Genomic DNA, 22,335 nt, shown 5'->3' with positions numbered 1-22,335 from the left:
AGAAAATGTGTTATTTCCATGTCTCAGCTATTGTGAGTAATGGTGTAAGGAATGTGGGGGTGCAGAGAGCTCTTTGAGATACTGATTTCATTTCCTTTAGATACATACCTAGAAGTGAGATTGCTGGATTATATGATAGTTTTTGTTTGTTTTTTAATGTTTATTTATTCTTGAGAGAGAGAGACAGACAGAACATGAGGAGGGGAGGGGCAGCGAGAGAGAGAAACACAGAATCTGAATGAAGCGAACTCCAGGCTCTGAGCTGTCAGCACAGAGCCCAGTGCTAGGCTTGAACCCACGAACTGTGAAATCATGACCTGAGCTGAAGTCAGATGCATAACTGACTGAGCCACCCAGGCGCCCTGACAGTTCTAGTTTTAATGCTTTGAGGAACTCCCATACTGTTTTCCTTAGTGGCTGTAACAATTTACATTCCCACTGACAGGGCATGAGAGCTCCCTTTTCTCCACGACCCCACCAATACTTGTTCTCTCTTTTTGATGTCTTTTTGATGCCGACCATTCTCACAGGTGTAAGTTGATCTTTCATTGTGGGTATGATTTACATTTCCCTGATGATGAGTGATGATGGGCGCCTTTCATGTACATGTTGGTCCTTTGTACATCTTCTTTGGGAAAAAATGTCTATTCAAACCTTTTGCACACTTTAAAATCTATTTTAAATTCAATTAAAAAATGTTTGCTATCGAGTTGTATGGGCTCCTTAAATATTTTGAATATGAGCACCTTGTCAGATTTATAGTGTTGCCAATATCATTTTACCATTCTGCGGTTACCTTTCCATATTGTTGACTGTTTCTTGTGCTGTGCAGAAGCTTTTTAGTTTGATGTAATCCCCCTTGTGTATTTTTTACTTCTGTTGCTTGTGTTTTCTTTTGTTGTTGTTAACTTTAATGCTCCACATTTATCTTGATCACAATGGTGGTAACCTCCTTGTCAACAGCCTTGTGAACTGAGGAGTTGTTTGCTCTTCTCAGCTGGTCTGACTTAGGTATGGAGCTTCCATTCTTCTTTTTTTAAATATAATTTATTGTCAAATTGGCTAACATACAGTGTGTACAGTGTGCTCTTGGTTTTGGGGGTAGATTTCCATGGTTCATCGCTTACATACAACACCCAGTGCTCATCCCAATGCGTGCCTCCTCCATGCCCGTCACCCGTCTTCCCCTCTCCCCCTCCCATCAACCCTCAGTTTGTTCTTTGTATTTAAGAGTCTCTATTTGCCTGTATTCTTCACATGGTGGGACAGGAAAGCGCAGACTGCTGGGTGATCAGCCTTCTCACGTGAGATGTTGGCTTCTAGGCACCTTTTCACAAAGCCCCAGAGAACATTGACTTTCTCCGTTTGTGCAGTACTTTTGCATCGAAGGGATGCAGTTGGGGCCTCTGCTTCTTTCTCACATTCTTCTCTTCAAATTCTGCCTTCCTCTTGGTATGAGGTTTGCCTGAAGGTGGTCGCTAATGGCAGACTTGCAGACATGCTTCAGAACCACACTGCAAGAAGTGCAACAGAGTTTTCCTCCATCTTCGTGCGGCCCCTCCAAACTCAAATTCAGTGACTGGATCCTGGGGAGTCCCATACAAAGCAATCTTACAACAGTTTGAGCAGGTGGTGCTGTCACTACAAACCTTTTCATTGTGACTTCGAATAAGGTTCCAATAAGTTTCCAGTTTTTTTTTTTTTTTTTGTCTTGATATTTAGTAGTGAAGGGTCTTCTCCAGTGCAAAACCAGGGGTGCTTGAAATCCTGGCACTTTTCAGGGTGCCTGGGTGGCTCAGCTGGTTAAGTGTCCCACTTCTGCTCAGGTCATGATATCATGGTTCGTGAGTTCAAGCCCCACGTCGGCTCTGTGCTGACAGCTCAGAGCTTGGAGGCTCCTTCCAATTCTGTGCCTCCCTCTCTCTCTGTCTCTCCCATGCTTGTGCGCTTTCTCTCTCTCTCAAAAATAAACAAAAATTAAAAAAAAAAAAGGGGGCACCTGGGTGGCTCAGTCGGCTAAGCCTCCAACTTTGGCTCAGGTCAGATCTCTCGTTCGTGGGTTCGAGCCCTGTGTCAGGCTCTGTGCTGACAGCTAGCTCAGAGCCTGGAGCCTGCTTCCGGTTCTGTGTCTCCTTCTCTCTCTGCCCTTCCCCCTCTCATGCTCTGTCTCTCTCTGTATCAAAAATAAATAAAATAAGAAAAAAAAAAAGAAATCCTGGCACTTTTGTTTGTTCAAACTTGGAGATGCCTTCAAATCAGTTTTTTTTTAAAAGTGGTGATGGGCAAATAGTTTATGGGCCTGTACCATATTTTCCCTGTGGTGCTAGGGTGTCATGCCTTTAAGTAGGATTGGGGATGCCATTAGGGGAAGTGGACAAGACCTGGTGGGAAGAGAAAGCAGGAGGAAGAAAAGGAGCAAGGGAGTTAGGGAGCTTGATAGTTTGAAAGAGAGAGAAAGAAAGAGAGAGAGAAGAAGGAGGAGGAGGAGGAGGAGGAGAGGGGGAGAGAGAGAGGGGGAGAGAGAGAGAGAATCTTTTTTTGTTTTTTGTTTTTTTTTTTGAGAGAGAATCTTAAGGAGACTCCATGATCAGCATGGAGCCTGATGTGGGACTTGATCCCACAGCCCTGGGATCATGACCTGAGCTAAATCAAGAGGTGGACACTCAACTAACTGAGCCACCCAGGTGCCCCTTTCATCAATGTTTTATAGTTGTAAGTGTACATATTTTTTACCTCCTTAGTTAAATTTATTCCTACATATTCTATTCTTTTTGATTCTTTTCATTTGAAAAATGAGATTTTTTTTTCTTTTTTAGATAGCTTGTTATTAGTGTATTGACATGTAACTATTTTTGTTATGTCGATTTTGAATCCGGAAACTATACTGAATTCATTTATTAGTTCTAACAGTTTTTTTGATGGATTCTTTAGGGTTTTTAAAAAAATATATAACATCATAACATCTGCAAACAAAGCCAGTTTTACTTCTTCCTTTCTGATTTGGGTTCCTTTTATTTCCTTTTCTTGAGTAATTGCTCTGGCTAGGACTTTCAGTACTATGTTGAACAGTAGTGTTGAAAGTGGGCACAGTTGGGGGCGCCTGGGTGGCTCAGTCGGTTAGGCCTCCGACTTCGGCTCAGGTCAGATCTCACATTTGTGTGTTCGAGCCCCGCATCGGGCTCTGTGCTGACAGCTCAGAGCCTGGAGCCTGCTTCCGGTTCTGTGTCTCCTTCTCTCTCTGCCCCTCCCCCCTCATGCTCTGTCTCTCTCTCTGTATCAAAAATAAATAAAAAACATTAAAAAAAAAAAAAAGAAAGTGGGCACGGTTGTATTGTTTTTGACCTTAGAGGAAGAGATTTTAAACTTTCATCATTGAATATGATGTTAACTGTGAGTTTGTTACTTCTGGTCTCTCTTATGTTGGGGTATGATTTTTTTGGTACTCAACTTATTGAACACTTTTTTTCCCATGGAAAGACACTGAATTTTGTGAAATATCTTTTCTGCATCTATTGAGAGGATCATATAATTTTTTATCCTCCATTCTATTAATGTGGTTTATAATCTTATTTGATTTGCATATGTTGAACCTTCCTTGCATCCCACGGATAAATCCCACTTGATCATTCTAACTGAATTCAACAGAACATTAAAATGTTCATATACCAGGCCATCTTAATTATTAACCTTTCTTTCCTTTCTCATTTTCAGAAGCTTTTTCATCGACTTTTCCTGGACATGGAAGGGGGCTTTTCGAGCGACCCTTTCAGTTGTTTCTGTCTGGCTCAAACCAACTAGATTTTTGCTCCAGGACAAGCAGGAGCTTCAGGGAAAGGAGTTGTGTGGGCAAGAAGGAGTTCCCCCCTCACAGCGCAGGCAGGAGCAATTCCCTTGCCCCCCCCAAAACCCACACCCTCATTCACTTTCTGCTTGTGATTTGGGATGTGCTGTGTGCTCTGACTCTGACTCCCTCTATTTCCCCCTCCACTGTCATTAATCATATTTCTACATTTGTTTTGGTCTATTTGGGAGCTTGCTACTCAGTTCTCGAAGTTTATCCAGGGTCAATATCGCATTTTGTATACTACTTGAAAATAAGTCTTTTATCCGGCAGGGAAAGTCCCTTAATTTATTTTTCTTTTTCAGGAATAATCGTGGTTATACAGCTCAGATTTAACTCATGAAGTTCTAGGAAAAAATCCTGCGGGAATTTGATTGGGTTTACAGTGTATCTATATATGAGTTTATAGTAAATTTACATTTTCCTATCTATATATATGTATGAAATACCTATTCATTTATTTTGGCTTTATTTAATATCTTTTAATAATATTTTTTTCATTGAGGAACTTGTACATTTTAAGATTCATTTTTATATATCTTAAATATCTTTGTTGCTCTGTTAATGCTTCTTCTAAATTTCATTTTATGTTGGTGCCAGTGTCTAGGACTATACTTGATTTTTTTTTTTTTTAATTTATTTTTGATAGAGAGAGACAGCTCAAGGAGGGGATGGTCAGAGAGAGAGGGAGACACAAGATCTGAAGCAGGCTCCAGGCTCTGAGCTAGCTGTCAGCACAGAGCCCGACGCGGGGCTCGAACCCACAAACTGAGATCATGACCTGAGCTGAAGTCGGACGCTTAACCGACTGAGCCACCCAGGCGCCCCTATACTTGATTTTTGTATATCCACTTCTATCCAGCTTTCTAAGCCATTTTACAAATTAAAATAGTCTATTAATAGATACTTTTGAGTTTTCTATATTGGCAGTGAGAGTGACTTGCTAGTTCATGCTGCATTTTAGAGTTAGGGAAAGGCATCATGTCTGGGGAGACATAAAACCTGGCGACTTGGCTTGCCAAGTGGACTATAGGTTTGTGTCTTGTGGTCCCAGTCCGGTGTGAGGTGTGTGACTGGGTGGGCACAGCACAGGTCGGACCTCCCCCGCCCCCACTCCCTTGGCTGTGCGCACCAAGCCGTATGGAAAATCGTATCAACTGCAAATGATGACAGTTTTGGTTCTTCCCATTCTCGTGAATTCTTTCTTTCTACACTAGCTAAGATCTGTAGTACAATAATGAATGGATGTCAGTGGGAGCTGTTAATATTGTGTTTCTTTGATTTTTTTCTGATCTCTCCCCCCATTGATCTTTCCAAAAGTTTGTCTATTTTATTTGTATTTTCAAAAACTAGCCTTAACTCTGTTTATCCTCTTTTTGTGTGTACATGTTGCTTTGTGTCTTTGCTGTGTTTTGCTTAATGTTTGCTCCTATTGTAACTATTTTTCTTCTGCTAATTTCTTTGGAATTATTCTCCTTTTCTCTAAAATATCTTATCTTGTTAGAAGTTAAAAGTCTAATTTTTATATTTTCTTGTTTTCTAATTTAATGCAATTTTTTTACAACTTTTTTTTTTTTTTTTTTGGTTTATTTAATTTTGAGACAGAGAGACAGAGCATGAGTGGGAGAGGGGCAGAGAGAGAGAGGGAGACACAGAATCTGAAACAGGCCGCAGACTCTGAGCTGCTAGCATAGAACCTGATGCGGGGCTCGAATCCACGGACCACGAGAGCATGACCTGAGCCGAAGTCGGACACTTAGCCGACTGAGCCACCCAGGCGCCCCTTAATGCTTCACTGTTTGCTTTTAATTTTACTTACCTGTATACTGCATTATTTTTGTATATGCATTTTCATAATCATTTGGGTTCATTTTCTAATTTCTGTTATAGTTTCTTCCTTGACCTCTAATTTGTATGTGTAAAATACCCAGATACATGGGGGTGTATGTATTGGTGTAGAGATTACAATCTATAGGATACTATTCATTTGAAATTTGTGGAGGCTTGCTGATTATCTGGTAGTCACTAGTCCTTAAAAATAATGTTTCATGAATCCTTGAAAAGAATGTATATTCCTGATAAGTTGAATGCAGTGTTCTTTTTATAAACACTAAATCTAATCCGTGTCATTCAAATATCCTATATCGTTACTGATAATTTTTCTGCTTGAGCTATCTATTAATGACAAAATTGTGTTGTAATCTCTACCGGTGATTCTGAGTTTGTCATTTTTCCTTGAAATTTTTCAGTTTTCACTTTGTATATTTGAAGATTATTATTGTTATTACGTATATCCTCACTTTGTATCTGTTTGATGGGCCACTCTTTATTTTTATGTAACAAATCTCTTCATTTCTAGAATGGTTATTGTCTTGAAGTTTCTTTTGTATTACATGAGTACATTAGCACCAGAATTCTTTAGGTAAATATTTCTGTGGTATAGCTTTTGGAGCCTTTAATTTAGCTGTTTTGGGTCTTTCTGTTTTAGGGATATTATAACCAGAACATAGCACACTTTCTCTCTTTTTTCTGTACTTTTCTCTTTCTCTTTCTGTGTGTGTGTGTGTGTGTACGTGTGTGTGCGCGTGCGTGCACGTGTATAATGCACACTTTATAATCTTTGCTTACAATTGGCTAATTTGATTCATCCCCCTTTCTGTGATTACTATTATTTATTAATGCTTGCCACCAAACTTCTTTTTTCTTCTTTTTGATTGCTTTTTTCATTACTCATTTATTTTTTCCCCTCTTAACCTTTTTGAATGGTAACATTTATTTTTATCCTTATATATATTCTTTTAGTTATACATAGATATTATAGAATTTATTATAACCTAATAAGGTAACTCTAGATATTACAGCATTAATCATAACCTAATAAGACCAAAGTTAATTTACACCTCTATTTTCTTCCTCCTCAAACAAAAGGAACTCAGAATACTTTGACTTACTTTAGTCATCCCTTTTTGAATTTGCATGCAATATTTTAGATATATCTTGTTTTCCCTTACCCCATAAATGAGGTATAATGGTTTCTTATAGTCAAGGTTTGTTTGGATTTCCTCAACTAGTTACAAGTAAGTTTGCTCACCATTCTTTCTTGTATCTCAAATCTTCCATCTGGGATTATATTCTTCCTGCTTGAAGTCAATTTTTTAGAATTTCCTTTGTGGGGGTGCCTGGGTGTCTCAGTCAGTTAAGTATCCAACTCTTGATTTAAGCTCAGGTAATGATCTCATGATCTCAATTTAACCCTCACATCAGGCTCTGCACTGACAGTGCGGAGCCTGCTTAGGATTGATTCTCTCTCTCCCTCTTTCTCTGCCCCTCCCCTGCTCATTCCCTCTCTTTCTCTTTCTCTCAAAATAAATAAATAAGCATTAAATAGGGAATTTCCTTTGTGGGATTTTTACCTGCTTGAAAATGTCTTTATTTCACCCTTAATCTTGAAAGAGGATTTCTCCATGTATAGAATTTTAGAATTTACAGTATTCTCTGTAATCAGTTATTTTCTTATTGTCAGGTGGCATTCTTCATTGCTCTTTAGTGGTCACCTGTTGATCTAATTTTTCTCTATCTGTCTCTCTCTCTCTCTTTCCTTTTCCCCCTTTGGAAGCTTTGAAAATCTTCTCTGTCTTTGGTGTTCTTAATCTTATGAGTTTTCTATGGTGTGCATATGCTTTGTATTTTTCCTGCTTGGAATTCATTGGTATTCCTGGGTTTGAAATTTGTTTTGTCTTTCAAAATTTCTGAGAAAAATTTCAGCCACTATTTCTTTGAATATCACTTTTTACTCTATTTTTGGTCTTCTTTCCCTTTGGAAACCTGATTAAATCTTTGATCGACTACTCTTCATTCCTTGGCTTTACCTCTTGTGTTTTCTCTCCCTTTGTCTTTCTGGGCTGCATTTCAGATCATTTCTTTTGTTCTGTCTTTTACGATAATTCATCCTTGAGCTGTGATTAAGCTGTCCAATGAGTTTTTCACTTTAATTGTTATATTTTTAATTTATAGAAGCTCCATCTCAAATCCAGTTCTTTCTCAAATCTGCTTGGTCATATTTTATAGCCTTTTTCCTTGAAAATATTTCCACAACTCTCTTTTATTTCTTGAAGCAAAACTCTCTAATTGAGTTCCTTCACTCCCCCATGGATAGTGTTAACTCAGGTCACAAACCTATATGAAGGTCATATTGTGGTCATTAATTCTTGGGAGAAATTTCACTTTCCTTTACTCAGTGACAAAACTTGGACACAACTTGTCTTGCATCTTCTGTATAGAAGATTATTTCTCATTTACCCTTAACACTGAGCTTCTGGTCTTTTGGACCCTATTTGGTCCTTTCCCTAGTCCCTAGGCTTTGTGCCTACTTTTTTCTATCCCATACACATGTGAGACAGAAGCTTAAGGAATACAGTAGCAGATGTTCTTAGGGCAAAACTCCCTTCCATTTTTGCTTATTTTCCCTAGTTCCTGCTTTTGCTTTTGCTTTCTTCCTGGCCTCTCTAGATTTATCTTTTTGCCAGATCAGTGATGAATTTTGAAAATATAAAGCGTCTTTATCAATCTTTTAAATTTTTCTTATGGAAAAGTATTTTAGAATATGTGGTCCACCATATTGCCAAACGCAAAATTCCTGTGTGAGTTTTCTCTATAGGAAGGGGGGACTCAGCTCTCAACGAAAAACCAGGGGCTGAAAAACAGCAGCATAGTATGGAGTTCCCTAAAGAGCATGTTGTCTTGAACTTCACTCAGCTGACTAGCTGTGTACCTTGGCAAAGTTTTGAATCTCTCTGGGTCTTCATTTCCACACCTTTAAAGTGGGGCTAATAGCAGCACTGATTAGTTTGTGTTTTTTTTCCAAAATAAATGAATTTATTTATGTGAAGCACTTAGAAGCGTGGTTGGCACATAATTAAGTGCCCAATATTATATTTCATTGAATTTAAGATGCCATAGATTGTACGATGCTTCGTTACTTCACAAAAAGAGAAAATATGCTTTCAGTTATGGTAACAGAATGCCAAGACGCCAGTGACTGAAACATGTATCCCAATTTCAGATGTTAAAATATGGGGAAAAATGCACCTTAGAACCACCTGAGTATAGTAACATGTAGCTGTTATTGTGAATGGATTCATATGAGCAGACAAGGCAGCGACTGAGAAACAGAGTCTTTGTCTCAGAATTAATAGGACTGTTTGTAGGTATTTATTCCATCCTACTTTCACCTTGTCAACTTCTGGACTCCAGCCATATTGTGCCTGAACTGCAGTCAGTGTCCAGAGGCTACCTCTCAGTAGACAAACGCAGTATTCCACCACCTCCTCCAAGACCGAGGAAGATAGGAAAAGGAACTTCTATTTACAGAGAGACTTCTGTGTCTAGCACACTTCTGGATACCTTAAATATAGCACTTACTTTAGTTTTCATAGTGAGGTTAATTCAGATTACTTGCTATAATAAACCATCCCCCAAATATCAGTGGCTTAGCACATTATGTTTATTTCTTGCTTATCCCGCAGGCTGACATGAATTGGATGGTTCTACTCCAAACTATGTTCGGGACTCTTCTTCCATCTTTTGGCCTCGCCGTATTGGTGTGGCTTTCCAGTTGCTCTGGCATCGCTCAACAGGCAGACAGAGGAAGAGAGAGGCCAGGGAGAAAGCATACCTACTATTATAACTTAAAACTGGTCAAGACCTCATGGTTATATTGATTCCTAGGTCACTTTTTGGAGGGAGACATTACATAGGTTAGAGTGGTCGGAGAAGGCCCCCCCTCCCCAGATGAGGTGGGATTACAGCTGTGTCCTGAAACATCGGTATGATCTGGAGACAGGAAAAGAGAATTGAGATTTTGATCTGGACGTGTTGGGACACCACGAGCAATGCATAGCATTATGGAAGAGCAAGATGTTTTTGTTGAAGCATGGAATCCCCTGTTGGGTAATGACTAGTATTTGTTGAACTCCTACTCTGTCCTAGACACCATGCAGTGCACAGTATAGATGCTATGTGACATGCAGTGTACCAGGCAGAAATGAGCCTTGATAACATAGCATTCTGTAAATAGGCTGTTTTTCATGTTTGACTCATTCTATGCCCCAGATTGTATGCTTCTCCCTCCTATGTCTTCTTTCCCAAGGGTATATAGACCCCTTCAACCTGGGGCCTCGTCATGACTCAGAGAGGGAAATAGCTCGCCCAGTGTAACCCCTGAGCATGATTTATGAAACAGGATGCATCCAAATTTTCACCACGCTGGAGCTATTCAATTTTCTCTAATGGCTTTTATCTTAGAGTTATGTCTGTTCGTGGCAGTCACGACCAGTAAGTCATTAGCTTAAAGTATACTGATTGTTAATTTTAGCACCCTGGGATTGGGGCCCAGTGAGAGAGGGCTCTTGCTTTTGCAAATGAGAGCGAAGGAACATTTGAGCAGTTGGCTAACATTCATATCAGGAGAAGTTAGAAGGAAAGAAGGGATAATTAAAAAGTTAAAGAGTAAAAAGCAGTTGACTAGCTGGATATAGTTTAGGCCTCCACCTGGCTGCCCCCTACTGCTGGGTCCTTGTCCTCACTGGAAGAGCAACAGAACCAGTCCTATGTTGAGTACCCCTGTGTGCCAGGTACTTCACATCTGTGATCTCACTGATCCACATAGTGCCACGAGGAGGGCACCATTACTTCCATTATCCTTATTATATACCCCACTTCACAGATAAGGACACCTAATGCCCAAGGTCACACAGCTAGTAATTGAATCTGTGTTCTAAGCAATCGAGGTTCTGAATGGGGTGGGGGAGGGTGGCCCAAAGCCCAGCCTAGCTTCTCTCACGGGCTACACTCTGCCTAAGGTCTTTGACTTCGGGGTGTCAGTTTCTCACTTTTGACCATTAGATAATCAGCAATTCAGGGCCAGCTCCTAGAGGGCAGGAACTGCAGTTTCCTTGTGTGGTTCAGGGCTGAGTGCCCCTCTTATGGGCAGCTGGGGTGTCAGAGCCCTAGAGTTAGGAAGGGCCTACCCTGAGATACAAGATGGGGATAGCCATGGCTTTCCTGGCCCTAGGAATTTGGGCTTACCCCTGGACTGTTACACGTGCTCATTTAAGAGAGGCTGCCTGGCGGTTGGCTTTGACAAGTTGGAGCCATTTAGAGGACGGGCAATCATATTGATCAGGGACGGGGGCACCTGGAGCTCAGCAGGGAGAGCTTAACTCTGCTTTCCTTCCCTCAGACCTCTGAGGACTCATGGGCATCTCTGCATCAACCTGCCTGCCCTATTCCAAGGCTGAGCTGAACTAGACTAGGATTCCCTGCAGTTTCCCTCTCCACTCTTCATTCCCCCGTGCTTGGTAGCCACAGTGAAGGAGAAAGAGCATGAGTAATTATCCTAGTTTTATAGATGGAAAGCTGCCGGATCCATTGATTTCCTAGGGAAAATCACACTGAGCCTGGGTGGGTCTCTCTGGGCTCTAACCAGACAAGCCTTGTTTGGATTTCTCATGGGGAAGTTTAAGGGAGGGGGGAAACCAGGATTCAGGTCCCAGGTATAGTTCAGCTTGCTGTGTGACCTCAGGCAGATCTCTTCCTCTCTCTGAACGCGTCTTTCTATCTGTGCATATTAACCTCTCTGTGATTCAGTTTCCTCACCTGAAAAATGGGGATAACAAGAGATGGTCATAAGATTTTTCTGAGGATGAAATGTAAAGCATTTACAATAGTGCCTGACAAATAGCACCCATTAAGCATTTCTCCCTCTTCCCCTCCTGCTTACTATAATTAACAGTATAGTTATTATTACAAGGGAATAATCTCTAAAGCCTCTTACTAATTCTAATACTCTAACATTATGATGTGAGTTCCTCCGGGAAGGCTGCCTAGATTGTGACTGGAGGGCTCTAGTCCTACCCCTGTTGTATTTGTGCAGGTAGGATTCTTGTTACCTTTCAGGTAAAGCCTAGAAGGTAGATGTATCCAGTTAATCAAGGGGAGGCTTGGGGCCTCGTCTGTGCTTTGTTGAAACTGTTCTGGCTCTGGAATTGAGGAGCACGGCTGATGCATGGTCCTTCTCGGCTGGCTGGCCAGGGTCCTCAGGGCCCAGCTCCTGTGAGCCCTGAGGTCTATCCTCCCCACCTGCTGGGCTCCGCTGCCTGGCAGCTGTGAAGAGCTGCCCAGGCTTCCTCCGGGGAGCCGGAGCTCTCTATATTTCATGAGACTCAGTCTTTTCAGCAGGGCTAGGTGACAGCTTGCTTAGTTTCTTGTGTCTCCCCTGGGAATGAGGGTTCTTAAAGCATCTGATTGCTGCAGCATGCCAGCCACCCCAGCTAGCAATACTGAAATATCTCGATGGCTCCTGCCATCCTCCCACAGATCAAAGTGCCTCGAGTGGGGACAAGGAGGGAAGCTCGTCCTTACCTCCCAAAGCTCATTGCAGCCGCCCTCCTTTTTACAGCAAGTCCCCATGGCTCCAACCCAGGGCTTCGGTGGTCCTCCGGGGAGTTGCACCTGTCTCTCTTTTTTTTTTTTTAATTTTTTAATGCTTTATTTATTTTTGATACAGAGAGAGACAGAGCATGAGAGGGGGAGGGACAGAGAGAGAAGGAGACACAGAACTGGAAAGCAGGCTCCAGGCTCTGAGCTAGCTGTCAGCACAGAGACTGATGCGGGGCTCGAACCCACGAACGTGAGATCTGACCTGAGCCGAAGCCAGATGCTTAACCGACTGAGTCACCCAGGCGCCCCGCACCTGTCTCTTAAATGGACCGCAGCTACTGGCTTCACTCCCGGGGTCCATCCACTTACTGGTCACTATGGGAGCTGAAATTCCACTCTGATCATTTCAGTCCCTTGCTCAAACCTTCCATGGCTCCCTACCACCCACAGGAAAGAGTCCAAAGGATCAGTTTCTTTCATATGCAGGACCACAGAGGCATCTTGCCTCCAGCCCCCTAGGACAGATCCAGGTCCCTGAATACTTGCTTTATTCTCTATTTTTTTTGCCACCACGCACACACTGCTCTTTTGGCACCGAATGTCCTTGTCCCATCTTCACCCGGCAGAATCCCACCCTGCGTTTAGGACCCACCTCGGATGTCATCTCCTCTAAGAAGTGTGGCCTACTTTCCCAGCTAAAAGTGGCTACTCCTTTTTCTGCCTTCCCACACTACTGGGATCATTTCCTCTAAACTCCGCCACCAACCCCGAGTGCTCACTTCAGCCTTCTGGAAGCATTTGCAGTTCCTTAATCTCCCCGTGTTCTTCTGTCTGTCTGCTCACTCTTCCTTTCACACCTTCCTCTCTCCTGTGTTTTCACACTCCCCTTGCAAGAGTCAGCTTGAGGTCATGCCTTGACCCCTTCTCTTCACCTGTTCTCCCCTGGCACTGCTGGGAAGCCCTCTGGACCTCCCTTAGCACCCACTTGCTTCTTTTGCAGTTTTTGCAGTTGTGATGCAACGGTCTATTGTCCCTGTCTGTCTGTCTGTCTATCTGGGAGAACCTGCCAGGCACAGAATTGGGGGTGGAGAGGGAGCCTGCCCAGCCGGGTGTGATCAGATAGCGAGGACCACAGAAACTCAAGAGGGGACAGGTGGCTTTGTTTCAGTGTGTAGAGCCCTCTCCCTGCAGCCTGCATGGTTGGAAAAGCCCTCCCACCACCCTGTCTATGAGTACTCATCACACTGTGGCAGTGTAGGCACCTGTCTCTTGAAGCCAGGGCTCCTCCGGTAAGAACCCATCCAGTCCGTCAGTAAGTGTTAATGGATCTGATAATTGTGCACCAGGTACCATGAGTGTGAGCGGGGTGGGGGATACAGCAGTGAGCAGGACAGAGCTCTACTCCGTGCCCCTGAGATCCTCAAGGGAGAAAACACTAAGCTACTAATTTCAGTTAATTGCTGAGTTACAATTGTGATAAATTCTAGGGAGGAGTAATAATGAGGGGGCAGGGGATCACATAATGAGGGACTTGACTGGATCCCCATGCCCCATTCCTCTTCCAGCCACCTGCCAGCTGCCTCCTCCCTGTCCCTAGCGCTGCAGTGGAGTTTAACTGCTTTCCACAGTATCTACTGTCCTGCCCCTACAGCCCTAATGGATTCTGCAGATTAAATAATCCCAGCCCCGCCTCCATCTGTGCTGGGATTGGCCCATTAGACAATGGCAGAAGCTACCCCAGTCCCGGTTCTAATTGAGTAATTTACTGTAAATCACCTCCATTTCCTTCTGAGCCCAAGCTGGCTTGTTAGCCAAATGGAGGTGAGCAAGGGCGGCCTCTAATGGGATGTAGGAGCAGAACTGAGCTGTCCAAATGAGCAGTTGTCTCATCGGGCATGGAATTAAATCTGGGACACTTACGGCTTCAAGTCCCTCTTATAAACTAGCCTTTCCTGGAGGCACAACCAAGAGCCCCACAGAACAAAGACTGCGTGCTTCAGGGTGAGATTTCCAGTGAGTTAGGAAGGGCGTTGGGTGGGGTTAGGGGTTGGGATGAGAGGTGATGGAGTTTCCTCTTTCTTCTCACTTCTGCATGTGTCCTTTCTACCCCTCTCCTGGGCAAGACTGCATCTCTGCCCTGAGATGCATTTCTCTATACCTCCTTCCACAAGGAGGAACACTTCCTCTTGAAGCTACCATGTGTCACGCACATGATTATTTTATTTTATTTTATTTTATTTTAACCTATTAGGGGCTTTTGCAAGTGATCTCATTTAATCCTTATGAAGCTCCTAGGAGGCAGGTATAATGCAGGGAACCACATTCATGGGGATTCATGATTTTCTCAAGGTCAGGTATCAATCTGGTACAGAGTCAGGATTTGAATCCAGATTTCTCAGACCCCCAAATTCAAGTTCTTCTTGCAACAACATTGAGGACCGTGAGGGGGGCGGGGGCCAAAGGGGTTACTTTGAATCCATTTCCTGACACGCTGTGTAGCTTTGGAGGTGTGTACTCGGAATCTCTGCTCAATAAGATGCATCCAGCGTAGGGCAGAAGGGGAGGCGGCTGCCAGGGCAGCAGCCTTTGGGGGCTTTCCTGAGGGCTGCATGCTGGAGACAGGTCTCTCTGGAAAGCTAGTGACACTTTAGGCTTTAGCTGGGGCTGTGGTTTCCTCATCCCCTGATCCCTTTGGAGCCTACAACTAACGGTCCACAGGATTTTTGCAAAAGGAACCAAGAAATGAGGACTAGAAGGGACATCCCCAGTGTCCGTGCCTCTCTTCTTTCCACCATTTGACTGCATGCAGTCTTTGCAATCTGCTTCATTTCTCCAGGGACTGTTCTTCTGCCTTCTGGCTGCATTATTGAGAGCCGGCACTAGATGAAGAAAGGGGGATGGGAGCATCCGGAGGCACTGGGGACAGGGAAGGGGGCTGGCTGGGTGTGAAGGCTTGGGGCGCGGTGTAGTTGCCACCATGGAATGGAGTCAGCCTCCTATTAGCAAGTGCTGGACACGTGCCATCATTTGTTGCTGTCATCATCTCCACCTGCTCTAGCACCTCCCCTCTAAATCCTAAAACCTGGATCCTAGACCTCTGTCACCTACCAGCGGTGTGATCTTGAGCAATGCACATACCTCCACTGAATTACAGGGTCTCATCAGTAAGGGGGATGCTGATAGTATTCAGTGAGTTAATACCATATGAGGCATTTAGAACAGTGCTTGGCTCATGTACACACTCAATAAATATTAGTTATTACTGGTGGAGATATTTTATAAACATCAGCTGGGTTAAAACTCTTGGCCCTTCCTATCTCACTTTCCAGATATTCTCTCTTACCTGTTCCTCATCCCCATTGAATATGAGGCGTGGCTCTCCTGAGAGCTAATCTGATTCACAATCCTGGCTTCACCCATGGAGGTCATTTTGTAGGGTCTTGGGATCAGTCCCACATTGAGCAAGGTGTGGTTTTATTCATCAAGGAGTCTTGCCCTATTGCGGGAAAGAGGCAGGCATAAATAATACAGGCTGTGAATGAGGCCATGATACAGCTTCTCAGATGTCCCCAAGAGGCTTCTCCAGCCTCCGGGAAAACAAGCAGTCACAAGGACCAAGGTTTTGCTTGCTGGAAGTCTCCACCGGCACAACTCTGGGAAACTATGGGAGAAATGGATGAACACGGACATCTCATCAGGGCGTGTAAGTGAAATCAAGATATACCAGGTTTGTTGTTGCACTCCCCTCTGCTAGGAGCCCAGTGGCCCCTAATATTACGAAAGCAGATGGTTTGGGTGTGACTTGTTCCTACTGTGCTCTAGCTGGCTTCCGTCCAAAGGGCTCACAGATCAGCAATTAAGCATCTGTTCTAGAATTTCGTGGTCACCAAGCTATGTTTCTAGAATCTACATCTTAGAAATCCAGATCATTCTCTAGCATCCAGGCTCCTGTTCATGACAGCTCTCCCTTTGTCTAGGCCCATCAGATATGACTTGATCAGTTCCAAAGGCCTTCCAGTACCCAGGCCATGATTCATCTTCTTACAGAAGTCTAACTACTTCACATTTTTTCAGAAAGTTCTTGGAGCTTCCTTAGCATCTCTGTGTCCTCACCTGCCATAAGCTTGACTTCCCTCTTCATTGTTCTTAACTCTGTACCCCTTTCTTCTTCGTGACGAAGATGGAGGTAAAAGAAGATCTGCTTGCTCACTGCTATCTGATGACATCATAGCATTCACTCTGAGAAGTTGGTATTTCCCTTTTGGGTTCAAACAAATTGGAAAGAGAACAGTTACCTCCTTTTGTTGTTTTTTCTCTTTTGTGCCATCCTTTTGTGCCTGATGACTCACTGGGTTTCAAAGATATACTTTTTCAATAATGATAATAACATTGGAAGTAACAATGGTGATACTCCTGATGTTGATGGGCCCTATCAAAGCTTTATATGCTCTGTGTTACTGTCTGCATCTCCCTCAGCCTAGCTGACCACAGGGCTGAGTACACAGTGGACTCTCTGGGCTGAAGAGTAACAAGGGCTGCTATTCATTGAGCTCTCACCCTGGATTGACACTTGCGTATTCTTTATGTCTTGTTATTGCTATAATAGCCCTGTACAATAGACAGTATTATTCTCTGTTACAGATAAAGAAATGGCTCGGCAGAAAGGTATTAAAAATGTGTTCCACTCATCTTTTCAATAGATCCATAGAGTGTTGCATGCTTGGCTCTCGGCTCAGTGATAGGAGCACGAAGGGTCTCTGCCCTTGAGGGGTTCATTGGGTGGTGGGACCCACAGACCAGTGAGTCTCTGGAACTACGTAATGCCCTAGTTTATTCTGAGCTGCTGTCTCTCATACTTTGTAGATCGCCTGTCTTATTCTTTATTCCAGGCATCATAAAGGCTACTTTATGTCCAGCGCGATCACTATTAAATTAAAGTCCTCCTCCGCTCTTTTCTTATAAGGGTCATTTGTAATCATGGAGTAGAAGTTCAGTTTTTCTGGACTTATCTCGCCCTTGTCAGCTGTTATCTTCCCACAAGCTCATACTTGTCTTTTCTCTGAAAGTCTTGAAATCTGCCGTCCTCAAGCACAGGGCATGCTGGGTATGGCCAATCCCCTCTGCTGTTGCTTTACCCAGGCAACTGTGACAGAATCTCCATTTTCCTCAGGGAGGCCTTCCTCACCAGCTTGGAGAAGGAGGTGGTAGAGAGGGAAGAACAAGGAAGGGATAAGGCGGGGAGTCAAACAGGTGGGCGGCTGATTTGATGGAGGGAGGGCATCATTGTCTTGGTGCAACCCGTGAGGCACAGACAAGGCAGGTGGGTCCTCAGTGCTGGGACTGAGGCCCCTGGAACCTCGTTTATCTTTACCAGGTTGACTGCTTTTGGCTGTCCACTAACAAAATATTCACTTTAAACAAAAAGGACTTTATCATCTTACGTAATAGGAAGGCCTAGCGGTCAACCAGACTCCAGGGTTCTTTGATTCAGCGGCTCAGTGATCAAGGACCCAGATTTATTATTCTCTGGGTGCCAGCTTTATTCTCCCAGCTAGATCCTCTCTTGTTTGTAAGATGGTCTCTAGCAGCAATGAAGTGACGTATTTCCTTGTTCAGGTCCAGTGGGAGAGATACTGTCTCCTGTGGTTCACAGTTAGGAGAAAGAAAACTTTTTCTAGAAGCAATCCTATCATGGCTCATTGGTTCAAACTGAGTCCCATGCCTATTCCTGAACCAGCTACTAGCAGTTTGAGTGAAATTATATCATCTGAAATGGAATGGATTTTGGGAAGCAACCACCATGCCCAATACAGAGTCACATTTCCCATGCATAATCAACTTAAATAACCCAGCGCTATGATGGTCATAGAGAATTAGCATGTAGACATTCCAGATTTAGTAAATAATACAGGCTGCACGGTTAAATGTGAATTTCAGATAAGCCATAGATACTTTTAAAGTATGAGTATGTCCCGTGCACTATTTGCTGGTCTGTGTGTCCCAATTTTTGATACAAAGCAAGATGGGTCAGGTAAATGTTTGATAGTGGGAGATAAAAAATTGCAGGGATTCATGGTGAGCTTGGGACATTAGACTAAGTCCTGTACTGCTTGTGTGAAGACAGTGGAGTGCAAACTGGTTCAAAAAGGAGAAGGGGTTAGGGGGCCTTCCCTTCATAGCTGCCCTGGCTCGTTGTGGCCTGGATCCGAGAGCAAAAGCGACTCTGCCTCCTCTTTCAGGGCATCTCTTGACCCCATGCTGCCCTCTCTGTCTCCAGGGTCACGGCCACTGTGGGCAGGCTCTGCTGCAGATTGGGATCAACATGATGGCATTGCCTGGAGGCCGCCACCTGGACTCCATCCCTCTGCCGGGTCAGCGGTAAGTCCCGTAGGTGTCTCTTAGGGCCAGGCCTGCTCCATGCAGCCTCTGGCCGAGGCCCATCTCCAGGATCCTGAAGATGCAGATGGCTCCACCTCTCCATGCACTGTCCTGGGAAGGAAGCTTAAGACAAAGTATTGGGGGTACCGTGTTTACTCAGCAAATACCGATGCAACTGGGCCCTAAGACATGAGGAATCAGGCATCTGCAGTCCCCAAGGGACGGTCCCCTTAAGATGCAGGCAGACAATGAAACAAATAATTGAATGGGGTAGTCTGCTAAGATAGGGGACCCACGAGGGGGTTCCTGATCCCGCCTGGGACAGGAGGCTAGAGCCATTGGGGGCCCTCAGGGTTATGAAAGGCTCTCTACGAGACTCTTAAAGGGACAGTCTACCCTTAGGTGTCTTCTCCTTCTTCAAGAGCACCAGAGAGAGCTGAATGCAGAACTGATCCTCTGGAAATATTTGTTGCCCTCAACTGGGGTCGGGGAGAGAGGGCTAGGGAGGAGCAAATGGTGAGGGCCAGATGATGAAGTGAGAAGAAGGAGAGATGGAGGCACCAGAGGTGACCTCGTACAGTTAGGAGCTGTGGAGACCTGGCTGGTCCTGGGGCCAGATCCAGAACCACAGGGGAATCTGTGTGACTGACTGTCCCAGATGCCCAGGACTATCCCGATTTGGGCCCTGAAACTTTTGTGACTTTGAAAACACCTCAGCCCCAGGCACGCCAGGCTGTTTGGTCAGTAAAGCGGGTTTGATCTACAGAAAAAGTGTGCAACTGAGTGCTCAGGGATTTCCGCCTTGCTTTTTAAATTTTTTTTTTTCTGAGACATTTTGATGGGGTTGTTTTGAGGCTACAGAATCCAGGTAGCCCTTACAAGACTGTTAAGTCATTGTTGTTTTGTTTTGTAGGTTTTGTTTTACATATTACATATATCGCTGACATCTTACCTTTGTTCTGTCCTTCACCCCCCACCTGAATTATAGGGGATTTCAACTTATCACATCATTCGTTTATTTTTTTTAAGTTTATTTATTTTGAGAGAGAGAGAGAGAACAGAGGAGGGGCAAAGAGAGAGGGAGACAGAGAATCCCAAGCAAGCTCTGAGCTGAGTGTGGAATCTGATGCAGGGCTCCATCCCACACACCTTTGGTGAGGTCATGACCTGAGCCAAAATGAAGAGCTGAATGCTCAACTGACTGAGCCACCCAGGCACCGCACACATTGTTCATGTCCATGTTGTTTGGTTTTTGAGTATTTTTCTTACCATGTGTTACTTTTTAAAAATCACCAAAAAAATAATGAGTATTTGCTCAACGTCTACTGGTACTGGGTTAACCCCTATAAGGCCATCATTATGAGGGGGTATACGGGTGTGACATGCAGTTCTTGCATGCCACTTAGAGTGGAACACACTGTTAGAGATGCAGCTAGGACTTTGCTGGGCAGCCTCACACTGAGAACAAGGGATCACATGGGGGCCCAAATATCTTTCCACACAGTGTGTCTTAGGCAGAGCTCAGGGATCGTAAGATGCAAAGCCTTCGGGATGCATGTGTGTTGGAGTGGCTGATGGCCTTTCATGCGGTAAGCAGGTGTCATCAGCGTTGAACTCATGACTGCTTGCTTTCAAAGCCAGATCCTTCCTCTTACTAGCTGTGTGGCCTTGTGCAAGTTCTTGAACCCCGTCAGACCCCCAGCTTCCTCACATATGAAACGGGGGTGAAAATAGTACCTGTTTCAGAGGGGTGATGCGTAGGGGGCGCTATTGTTTACTGAGCACCTACTGCATGTCAGAGGTCCGCTGTGGCTCTTCATGAAGGTGATCTCAGGGGAGTCTTCTAGAAGTCCCTTCCCTGAGCCCTCTTGGCAAGTGACCTCACTGAGGAAATAAGAAATCATCAACAGACACTCCCAGCAGCTTCATATTTTAAACCAGGAGAAAGTGGGCTATTCTAGATGAAGTGTTCGTAGTCTTTCTGGCTGCTGTCCACACCAGGCAGTAGGTCAGTACCTGTGAACCAGGTGGGCAGCAACAGCTCTGGCAGTATGTTGGTTGGTGAGCAATCCTGGGAGATTCCCAGGTGTGATCTGAAACCCGCCTCTGTAAACAAGGGCAGAGAGAGTCCAAAGAAGGAGGCGGAGTGCCCAGATTGGTGGGCAGCAGGTTACATAGGCTAGGAAACTTATTATATATGAGGCTTGTTTTGAGCAGCAGCAAGACGTGTAGATTCCACACCTGCCACCAAATCTTAAAAGTTTATATGGAGGCTCTAAGTGGGCTTGGTTGAGTATACTTTCCAGAGTCTCAGCATCACATCACTATCTCAAGGTAATGTCCCAAGGGCAGCCTCTGGGAGTGGGGAGGGCAAGTGGAATGAACATTCCAAGGAGAGGGGAGGGGGTGAGGAGCCTCAGATGGCCGAGGTCCAGCGCGTGGGTGAACCAATGGCCATGTCCTTTTGATGACCTCATCTAACACAATAGGGCTCTGGGACAGCTCCTCAGAGCCTCCTGGGTCCTGGGACAGTCAGACCAGAGCCTGTGTGGGGGCTGGGGAAGCTGCTGTCACAGGGCAGTTTAGGATCGTGGTTAGGAGTCAGGACTGCCTCGACTTATCTTGGTTCTGCTACATATTAGTTATAACCTCAGGCTTCAGCTTTCCTCATCTATGAAATGGGGATATTTACACTGACGTCATTGGGTTGTACTGAGAATTTAAGGTAATATGTATAGGGCATCCTGCCTGTACACAGGAACCGCTAGATCCATGGTAACCTCTTGAGATGAAGATGCGGTCCCTGGAGTAGAGAATGTGGGGCAACGGTAGAGCAGAGCCTGGCACTCTTTCAGCCTCTGGGAACCAGCGTCTCTCTCTGTCACACTTCCAATCTCCTCAGAAGTTTTAAGGATAAAAGGAAATTCAATTACATGAAAATGATTTAGAAATTAGATTACTCTTCTTTTTGGAGGCAGTCTAGGGTTTCTAACTGATATTGTACACACGTGTCTTGGGAGGAAAGCCCGGGACTGGCATGACCCCAGTTCTGGCTGGCCACAAAGCTACCACCTGAGAAGCGGTTTGCTTAGAATGTCTTCAGCCCTAAAGTTCTGATCGGGCAGGGTGGGCTGCAGAGAGCAGGTGGTAATTCCTTTAATATATTCATTGCCTGGTACTGCTGGAATATTAGGGGAACACAATCCTGGGGCCCTACCAGCCTATTAATTGTGTTTGATCTAGGGGCATGTGCATGGGCCCTATTCACGAAGAAGGCTTATGTGTCTTAATAGGGTGTCAGAGGGGTTAACTTATCCAATCTGATGCTGCATTGTGGACAGATAATAGCAGCTACCTTTTCTTTCCTCTTGTTCCATGCTATAGAGGCCTCTTGAGTGGGGAATAACACCATGGTTATTGTCCCCAGATAAATAATTAATGCTGGATAATTGACTTCTTTCTGTTGTGTTTCATTGAAACTGAATTTCACTCTGAAGTGCCAGTCATTGTTCACTTCAATGTGCAAAATAAACAAATAGCGACAAGATGGATGCTATCATCCAGCAGTTTGGGTGAATCATATGGGTTAGGCCTTTGGTATTTGAGGCCCTTAAGAGTAAGTAGCATCAGAAATAAGTGTGGGCTCCTGGGAGAGAGTAGCACCGGTGTCCCAGGTC

General features: G+C 44.3%; 1 protein-coding gene and 1 long non-coding RNA gene across 4 annotated transcripts in view; one reads left to right on the top strand and one right to left on the bottom strand.

Moving 5' to 3' along the window:
• INSC (INSC spindle orientation adaptor protein) overlaps positions 1-22,335 on the top strand; it is a 127,672-nt gene that overhangs the window by 20,538 nt on the left and 84,799 nt on the right. For all 3 annotated transcript variants that reach the window (XM_029957245.1, XM_029957244.1, XM_029957246.1), the window contains exon 2: positions 18,558-18,658. In XM_029957245.1, the coding sequence (XP_029813105.1) occupies positions 18,558-18,658 (101 nt within the window). The remainder of the gene's footprint in view (positions 1-18,557; positions 18,659-22,335) is intronic.
• On the bottom strand, positions 15,086-16,089 carry LOC115306709. Its single transcript, XR_003915412.1, has 3 exons — positions 16,005-16,089; positions 15,624-15,776; positions 15,086-15,159 (listed from the first exon to the last, which is right to left on the bottom strand). It is a non-coding gene; the product is annotated as an uncharacterized LOC115306709 (long non-coding RNA).

The sequence above is a fragment of the Suricata suricatta genome, chromosome 11, assembly GCF_006229205.1.
Source record: "Suricata suricatta isolate VVHF042 chromosome 11, meerkat_22Aug2017_6uvM2_HiC, whole genome shotgun sequence".
Classification (NCBI taxonomy): domain Eukaryota; kingdom Metazoa; phylum Chordata; class Mammalia; order Carnivora; family Herpestidae; genus Suricata; species Suricata suricatta.
The sequence above is the reverse complement of the archived record's forward strand: the minus strand, read 5'-3'. Positions and strand labels throughout refer to the sequence as shown.